Source organism: Chiloscyllium punctatum, chromosome 38, assembly GCF_047496795.1.
Source record: "Chiloscyllium punctatum isolate Juve2018m chromosome 38, sChiPun1.3, whole genome shotgun sequence".
Taxonomy (NCBI): domain Eukaryota; kingdom Metazoa; phylum Chordata; class Chondrichthyes; order Orectolobiformes; family Hemiscylliidae; genus Chiloscyllium; species Chiloscyllium punctatum.
In genome coordinates, this window is record NC_092776.1 from 16,805,082 (window position 1) to 16,814,866 (window position 9,785).

A 9,785-nucleotide genomic window follows, 5' to 3' on the forward strand; every position below is an offset into this window, starting at 1 on the left:
GAACATAGGTATTGTTCATACATTTGCAGATGACACCAAAATTGGAGGTGTCGGGGACAATGAAGAATGTTACCTCAAAGCACGACAGGATCTTGATCAGATGGGCCAAGGAGTGGCAGATGGAGTTTAATTTAGACAAATTAGGTGCTGCATTTTGGAAAGGCAAATCAGGGCAGGACTTATACAATTAATGGTAAGGTCCTGGGAGTGTTGTTGAACAAAGAGATCTTGGAGTGCAGGCTCATAGTTCCTTGAAAGTGGAGTCACAGGTAGGTAGGATAGTGAAGGCGGCACTTGGAATGCTTTCCTTTACTGTATAGAGCATGGAGTAGAGGAGCGGAGAGGTCATATTGCGGGTGTACAGAACATTGGTTAGGCTGTGTAATTCTAGTTTCCCTATAGGGGCAGCTTTTTCACGTAGAGGATGATGCTTGTGTGGAATGTGCTGCCAGTGGAAGTGGTACAGGCTGGTACCATTACAACATTTAAAAGGCATCTGTATGGGTATATGAATAAGAAGGGTTTTGGAGGGACATGGGCCAAGTGTTGGAATGGGACTAGATTAGGTTAGGATATCAGGTCGGCATGGACGAGTTGGACCGAAGGGTCTGTTTCCATGCTGTACATCTCTAATGACACTACGATTGGCTTGCTGGGCCATTTCAGAGGCAGTTAGGACTGTTTTGGATCTGGAGTCACGTGTAAACCAGACTGAAGGACAGCAGATTTTCATCCCTTAATGTAAAGGCCTTTAATAAATCAGATGGACTTTTATAAAAAACAGATTATAGTTCTATGGTCACCATTACCAGGAGACTGGCTTTATAATCCAGATTTATTTAATTGAATAAAAATTCCATCAACTACCACAGAACATTAACTTGGACCTCTGGACTACTGGTCCAGAAACCTTACCACCATACACCTTCCCCACAAACAATCCCAGCAATGGCATTAAAATGTACAGTAGAGCTTCCCCACTCTTAAATAGAAAGTAAAATGCCCACAACATTGCCTCCATCAAATACTACTAGGTTTAGTACCCCACAAGGTTAAATACATAGTCAAGCTTCCTCTACACTTAAAAACGAAACATGAGCTTCGTCTACATCATGCCCATCAAATCTCCGGACAGGTACAATATGGAGTTAGACACACCAACGTTCCCACATACCAGAAAGTTCACCCACAAAAGAAAACAGCTTTTGTGGTGTTTGTTTTTATTTTCTACAATAGAAAACAACAACACCCTAAAAGGCAAAACAGAATTTGCTTTTGAGTGATGACCTGTTCCAGAAAACAGCTGCAAACTCAGATGCTTTGTCAGAAGGATTAAATCATCGGCGACCCGGACAGACAGTCTCACATTGAAATTGAAGCTTGGTTTTTTAAAAAAAAGCAGGAATCAGGAATGTTCCTGTTTAAAATTGGAGATTGGTGCACAGTTAGCTGGGGCAGCAGATTATAAATGAGTAGCACACGGAAGTAAGGGGAGAAACCAGGAGAGGATCAGTTTTCGATAGTTATCCAATAATACATGCAGAATATAGTTTTGAAAGAGCACAAGATTAGACTCTGCTGTTGTCTCAGGCTCATGCATGAACAGTATAGAAATTCATTGTCTAGATTCAGAGGTATTGACTGGCAACTCAGGTTAAGAACTCAGACTTGCTGCTACGTTTAAAACCCATACTCCAACATCAGATAGCACCTCAAGACATGGGGAGCTTAGAGGATACTCGAGGACAAAACCTGTAACCAGATTTTTCACATGTCTCATACCTTCTAAAAATAGAAATCTAAAAAAAAGGAAAGCACTGCCACAATTCTAAAATCTGGGTCATGAAATTCCACTCCTCGAAGCACAAGGACATTAGCAGCATGCTCAATGACAAAGGAAATATGAGACAAGTACAGAAAGGCACATCTGACTAAGATGGAAGCTCTAAGTTTTATCTCCACTCATAATACACACGAAATATTACACACACTCCCATGAAATTCTGGCCTGTTTTTGTATACATTGTGTCGGCCCTTCCTTCCCAGTTTCCAGGCTCCTGGAGGGTTATTCTGATTTTGTGTACTTTAGTTGTCCATTGTACATCTCACCATCATGGAAACAAAAAACAGGGAAAGATATGGAACAGCATTCCCCAAAAGACAATCAGTTTACACAATTGCAGAAAGTTTAAAAAACTCTCATATTACAAGTTTTAAAGATAAAAACACAACAGCATTCTTTGAGTAGAATGGAGAAACCTTTCTGGATTTTGCTGATAAAAGGAACCAAGGTACAGGGTAGGTCAGTCAGGCCGTCTAGATTACTCCATCATTCAACTAGACCATGGTTGATCATCCATGTCAAAGTCACTTTCCTGATTACCATTTTCCTTGATGTAGTTAGAAATTGATAAGTTTGTATGCCACCTTCAATATACTCAAAAATTGAGTCTCTGTGGCCCACTGGGGCAGAGGATTCCAAAGATATATCTGCCTGAGTGGAGAAAACCCCCCTCACCCCAGTCTCCAATAGCCTGTTTCTTCCTGAGTCAGTGTCTGTGTCTCCTGGTTACAGACACTCCATCCCCTTACTCATGTGAGCTTTTGGTCCATGGAGTTACAAGCATAGTTGTTATACTCAAAGGGGCAAGGCTATCAACCTTTGTCCACCTCAAAATGATCCAAGAGCACAATCTTACCAAGCAATTATTAAAAGAATCAGACTTTGTATGAATCTACTGTTATTAATATATAAGCTCCATTGCTGTTTCTCACAATCACCTCTCCACCCCAAGGCATTCTATCTGTTGTGAAAGACCATGAATGGCAATATCCACCGAGCTTAACTGCTAGGCACCTCGCCCTAAACACACTTTTGTGCAACAGTTCATGACACATTCCAAGCCTTTGAAAGTCGGAATTAGGACTGGTTCAACAGAATCAAACCCACATCTTCTGACTGAAAGCCAGATCAATCTAAAATTGAAGCTTTAAAAAGGAATTTATTAATAGAGTTATTAAGCATGTTAACCAAAACAATTTTAAACAAACAGTTTAAATCAATACTTTTTAAATATTTATGCCACAAGTCCACAACTGCACACAATCCTCCAGGTGTGTTCTACGGCTCTATACAATGGCTAGACATATTTTACTTCTTATATTCGAACACTGTTGTAATAAAGGCCAATGTATTATTTATTCTCTAGTTGCTTGCTGAACCTATATATTTACTTTCAGCAATTCATCAAGAAGGACACCCTAGGCCTTTTGAAATTCAACACTTACCAGTCTTACACCATTTTAAAAAGTCCTACTATTCCTGCCAAAGCATATAATTCCCATTTCTACACACTGGAATTTCATCTACAAAAAAATTGCCTATTCACATAACTTCTCCAAATATTTTACTAGTATATTTGCATTATCCTCACTATTCAGTTACACTTCCACTTCGTTTTATGTAATTTGCTAATTTAAAAGATAAGTATGTATCTGTCAGGCAGGGAGGAAGATATAGAACGCGTGAGCCGTGGTTTACTAAGGAAGTGGAATCTCTGGTCAAGAAGAAGAAGGCGGCTTATGTTAGGACAAAATGTGAAAACTCAGTTAGGACGCTTGAGGGTTATAGGGAAGTCAGGAAAGGCCTAAAAAGGGAGCTCAGAAGAGCCAGGAGGAGACATGAGAAGTTGTTGGCGGATAGGATCAGGGTTAACCCTAAGGCTTTCCATAGGTATGTCAGGAATAAAAGAATGAAGAGAGTTAAATTAGGGCTAATCAAGGATAATAGTGGGAAGTTGTGTGTGGAGTCAGAGGAGATAGGGGAAGCACTAAATAAATATTTTTTGACAGTGTTCACAATAGAAAATGAAAATGTTGGCGAGGAAGATACAAAGGTACTTGCATCTAGGCTAGAAGAGATTGAGGTTCACAAGGAAGAGGTAATAGAAATACTGCAGAATGTGAAAATAGACAAGTCCTAGGATCCTCTAGGAAGCAAGGGAAGAGATTGCTGAGCCTTTGACATTGATCTTCAAATCATCATTGTCTACAGGAATAGTGCCTGAGGACTGGAGGATAGCAAATGTGGTTCCCTTGTTCAAAAAGGGTAGTAGAGCCAGCCCTGGTAATTACAGACTAGTGAGGCTCACTTCAGCTGTTGGTAAAGTGTTGGAAAAGGTTATAAGAGATAGGATTTATAACCATCTAGAAAAGAATAATCTGATCAGGGACAGTCAGCACGGTTTTGTGAAGGGGAGGTCGTGCCTAACGAAGCTTATTGACTTTTTTGACAAAGTGACCAAACAGGTAGATGAGAGTAAACCAGTTGATGTGGTGTATATGGATTTCAGCAAGGCGTTCGATAAGGTTCCCCACAGTAGGATATTATACAAAATGCGGAGGAATGGGATTGTGGGAGACATAGCAGTTTGGATCAGTAATTGGCTTGCTGAAAGAAATCAGAGGGTTGTAGTTGATGGAACATGTTTATCTTGGTGTCCAGTGGTGTACCGCAAGGGTCAGTGTTGGGTCGACTGCTGTTCGTCATTTTTATAGATGACCTGGATGAGGGCTTAGAAGGGTGGGTTAGTAAATTTGTGGACGACACCAAGGTCAGTGGAGTTGTGGATAGTGACAAAGGATGTAGTAGGTTGCAGAGAGACATAGATAGGATGCAGAGCTGGGCTGAGAGGTGGCAAATGGAGTTCAATGTGGACAAGTGTGAGGTGATACACTTTGGATGGAGTAATCGGAATGCAAAGTACTGGGCTAATGGTAAGATTCTTGGGAGTCAGATGAGCAGAGAGATCTCGGTGTCCATGTACACAGATCCCTGAAAGTTGCCACCCAGATTGACAGGGTTGTTAAGAAGGCATAGTGTTTTGGGCTTTAGAGGGATTGAGTTCCGGAACCAGGAGGTTATGCAGCAGTTGTACAAAGCTCTGGTACAGCCACACTTGGGAGTATTGTGTACAGTTCTGGTCACTGCATTATAAGGAGGATGTGGAAGCTTTGGAAAGGATGCAGAGGAGATTTACTAGGATGTTGCCTGGTATGAAAGGAATGTCTTACGAGGAAAGGCTGAAGGCCTTGAGGCTGTTCTCGTTAGAGAGAAGGTTGAGAGGTGACTTAATAGAGACATACAAGATAGTCAGAGGGTTAGATAGCGTGGACAGGGAGAGCCTTTTTCCAAGTATGGGGATGGCAAACACGAGAGGATACAACTTGAAAGTGAGGGGAGATAGGTTTAAGACAGATGTCAGAGGTAGTTTCTCTACTCAGAGAGTAGTAAGGATTTGGAATGCTTTGCCTGCAAAGGTAGTAGATTCGCCAAGTTTAAACCTCCTTCGAATCCTCCCACTTCCAAAAAAAAGCTGTATTCCTGATGAAGGGCTTATGCCCGAAATGCCGATTCTCCTGCTCCTCAGATGCTACCTGGCCTGCTGTGTTTTTCCAGCACTACATTTTTCAACTCTGGTACTCCAGTATCTGCAGTCCTCACTTTCTCCTAGTCACTGATTTATTGTCTGCTTCCAAGTGCCCTTCAACTGAGTGGAGTGCTCAGCCATTTGAGGTGTGTTAAGAATCAGCCACATTGCTGAGAGTCTGGGGTGACATGTAGGCTGGCTCAGGAGGATGGCAGATTTCCTTCCCTAAAAGGACATTATTGTACCAGACATTCACTGACAATGGTTTTATAATAATTAATCACCAAGACTGGTTTCTAAAATCCCAGACTATTTTTTTTTAAATTGAATGTAAATGTCATCATATTCTAGGGATTCTATGAAATCCTAGCATAAAGATTATCTTAATTAACTGGAAGCAGGCCATTCAACCCATCGGGTCCACACCAGCCCACCAAAGAGCAAAGCATCCTGACCCAACCCCCTACCCTATCCCTGCAATTCGCAGAGCTAATTCAACTAGCCAGCACATCCCTGAACATTATGCTCGATTTACCGTGGCCAATCCAACTAACCTACACTTTAGACAGTGGGATGAAATCAGAGCACCTACACTGCTTTGTGTAGAAGTGTAATCCATAAAGGAAGAGATGACAACTTTTGCTCCACAGCAGACAGGGCAACCGTGAATAGGTGATCATCTGCTAGGCACGTATATCAGCATACAGAGGTCTGTGTGTCTGTGTGTCAAAGTAAAGTTCAATTTGTGGGCATTGTAAGTTGGGCCATCTTCCCAAACTGCTGATATCATGCTTGTTAGACCATTTCAGAAGGTGAGTAAGATTCAGCAATGCTCCAATGGGACTGGAATCATACGTCACCCAGGAAAGCAGATTTTTATCTATATATAGCTCCTTTTAGTGGCACTCAGAACAGAATGACATCAACACTACTTTGGGTTGTGACATTAGCCCACAATAGAATTACATAGTAAATAAACTATGCAAGTGCTGTAATTAAGGCTACGAACCCTCAACTGACAATAAGGATCTAAAAGCCTCAAGGGCAAATGATGTGTCATTATTTATAGCTCTTTCATTACTCTCCTCAAAAGTATTAATTATGCCATATCAATGAAATGTTTATTGTGCTGTAATGTCAATTCCTCTGGAAACCTCTCCACTCCCTATGCAGTACACTTTGTACACTATCCATTAACTGCCACTATTGAACCTCAGGCAATTAGCAGTACTGCAGTCTGAGCTCATGCTCCTCTGCACCGTGTCAAGGTACACACACTCCTTAGCTCAGTGAAACTCTGCAATGCAGATCTACAGTGGCTACTTCACATTAGGGGATCAGCTCAGGATGGCTGGCCTCTGGCAGTCCTCCTTCTGAGAGCAAAGCTGTATACAACCACCTAGATTAGAAAACCATGACTGGTGAATCACAGATCCAAAACTATGATGTCCCACACACAGACTACTCTACCATTTTACTTTCTGATCAAGACCCAAGAAACAGGTGAACGACCTCAGACCCAAATTTCAAGAAAACCTGCTGGTCCTGGTGTTAAAATTTTTGATTCAGAGAAAAGATCAGCCTGCTCATTAAGAATAAGGATGATCTTAATTAACTGCATTCAACTTTTATCGCTCTCAGCTTCCATGTCCACAGCAGTTAGTACTGCCACCTCACAGCACCAGGGATCAAGGTTGATTTAAGCCTTGGATGACAGTCTACGTGAATTTCACACATTACCTCTGTGCCTGTGTAGGTTTCTGTCAGGTGCCCCGGATTTCCTCCAAAGATGTGCAGGTTCGGTGAATTGGCATGCTAAATTGTCATGCTAAATTGTCAGTAGTGTCCAGGGACGTGTAGGCTTGGTGGATTAGCCATGGTAAATATAGGATTGCAGGTATAAGATGAGGGGTGGGGTTGAAGTTGGGTGGGATGCTCTTTGGAGGGTCAGTGTGGATCAATGCGCTGAATAGCTTCTTTCTGCTTTGTAGGGATTATATGATTCTATCCACTATTTATTTTTAACACTTGGTGCTGTCAACACTGACACGGGTAGAGTTTCACTGGAGCCCAGATCATGATAAATAAAGAATAAGCGCCCAGAGGAGAACTGAATTTGTGTTTACCTAACATGCCCATTGGACATTCTTTGTTGTAAAGTTAATCTTTCCCAGATAAGGACTACACAAACAAATTAACTGAATGGGAAGCATTTGGCAGCATTTTGCGATCTAAAGAAATGCAAGATCTTTGTCACATGCAGAAACCCTGAGCCAATGTATAACTGCTCTCACCTTATCTGGTCACCCAGAGACTAGCACACACTAGGGCTCAAACCCATGACCTTCCTTAGTTCATACATTTCAGTAACACACTGAACACAACAAAAGACCTCATAGATCATTTTCTCCATTAATTGTAAAGTGTCTATATATTTGGCCAAGCTGGCATTTATTGTCCATTGCTAGCTGCCTTTCAAAAGTTAGTATGTTAGCTCAGAATGATTAAGGGGCTGAATCATATATGGACCAGATTTGATAAAGGACAGCTGGCTTCCTCCCTAAAATCTCATCAACCAAACAACTAGGTTTTGATGACAATGACAACTTTCATGGTCATGATTACAGAGACCAACATTTTCTTAACAGAATTCAAATTCTTGAGGCTACCAAAGCAGTTGATGGAATTGAAATGTACATAAATCTGGAATATAAAACCAGTTTCCCAATCACCATTGCTGAATTCACTGCGTTGTAAAACCCAAATGGTTCACAGATGTCCTTTAGGGAACAAAATCTGTCATCATTAACTAGTCTCCCTTACAGGAGACTACAGATCAATAACAATGTCACTGACTACTAAACACCCTTTGAAATGGTCAAGCAAACCATTCAGTTCAAGAACAATTGAGGAAGTCAACAAACAGCAGCCTTGCAGTCATGTCCACATCTTATAAAACAAAAAAATTCTCAAAATGTCACATTGAGAGTTAAGCTCAAGCAGTTACTGATCCAGTTACAGAACAGCACAGGTTAAAATGTCAACAAAACACAGAATTTAAAATGTATATTTATTCAGCATACCCCAAACTCCAGCAGTACATCAAGTGTAGAGTTCGTCACTGCAAAAGATCGTCTTCCAATTTCAAATTCAGGATCAGGTGAGAGAACAGCTTCTGACTGCTTCCAAACTGTGCCACAGTGCAATGAGAAAATCTCTGGAGAGGAGTGAAGTACAAATTTTACAAAGAGATTTAGCTGTGAGGCAGATCTGAGTAAGTGACACAGGAACTTTCTTCTTTTAAAATTACTTTACCCCCCCCCCCCCCCCAGTGACTGGGATGGGGAAGTACATGGACGTCCCCCTCCTCCCCTCAGTCTGAGGGATGCAGGGAGGACAGAGCCATTGGATTGAGAAGGGGATGAGACAGATGCTGTTCCTCAGTCTGGGGGAGGGAGGACTGAGCACATCGACAAACCCCTTTACACTGGATCAGATCGGGAGGGGACGGGTACTCAGCCCGTGGAAACCGCTCCCCGCCCCTCAGACCCGACGGTACCCCCCCCAGACCCAACGGTACCCCCCCGGCTTCACCCCGGGCCCGCAGCCTGAGTGACTGACCGGAGGACGGTGCGGGGCGGCTGAGGGAGGGAGGGAGGGCGGGAACCGGCAGCAGATGGAGCCAGGATTGGACACCCCAAACTCGAAGAGAAGTGCCCCCCAGTCGCCACGCAGTGCCTCCTCACTCGGGGAGGAGGGTGAGGGGACAGCGATCTCCCTCCGGTCCCCGGTCTCTCTCTCCCCCCGATTCCCGCCTGTCACTCACCCGCTCGAGCTACGAAAAAGCGGCCGTCACTGCGCATGCACAGGCTCGGGGGGCGCGGCATGGTGACGTCACCAGGACTGCATCGGAGGGAAGATGATTTAAAGACACAGGCCCCCATTCCCAGTGAAGGAGTTAAAGACACAGGCCCCCATTCCCAGTGAAGGAGTTAAAGACACAGGCCCCCATTCCCAGTTAAAGGATTTAAAGACACAGGCCCCCATTCGCACCGAAGGAGTTAAAGATACAGGTCCCCATTCCCCGTGAAGGCTTTAAAGACACGGGCCCCAAATCCCTGTGAAGGATTTAAAGACACAGACCCCCCCTTCCCAGTGAAGGATTTAAAGACACAGGCCCCTAATCCCAGTGAAGGATTTAAAGGTACAGTCTTCTATTCCCAGTAAAGGGTTTAAAGATACAGGCCACCATTCCCCGAGAAGGATTTAAAGATACAGACTCCCATTCCCAGTGAAGGAATTGAAGGCACAGGCCCCCATTCCCAGTAGAGGATTTAAAGATACAGGCACCCATTC

General features: G+C 43.1%; 1 protein-coding gene across 3 annotated transcripts in view; it reads right to left on the reverse strand.

Annotated features, from left to right (window-relative positions):
- Positions 1 to 9,299, reverse strand: part of nt5c2a (5'-nucleotidase, cytosolic IIa) — a 78,168-nt gene extending 68,869 nt beyond the window's left edge. Inside the window, exons 1-2 of one of the 3 annotated variants that reach the window (XM_072557288.1) lie at positions 9,256 to 9,299; positions 8,513 to 8,646 (exon numbers count right to left, since the gene is read on the reverse strand). In XM_072557288.1, the coding sequence (XP_072413389.1) occupies positions 8,513 to 8,646; positions 9,256 to 9,292 (171 nt within the window). In that variant the 5' untranslated portion in view covers positions 9,293 to 9,299. The other 2 variants (XM_072557291.1, XM_072557290.1) reach the window with 2 other exon arrangements.
- Positions 9,300 to 9,785: the final 486 nt, after the last annotated feature.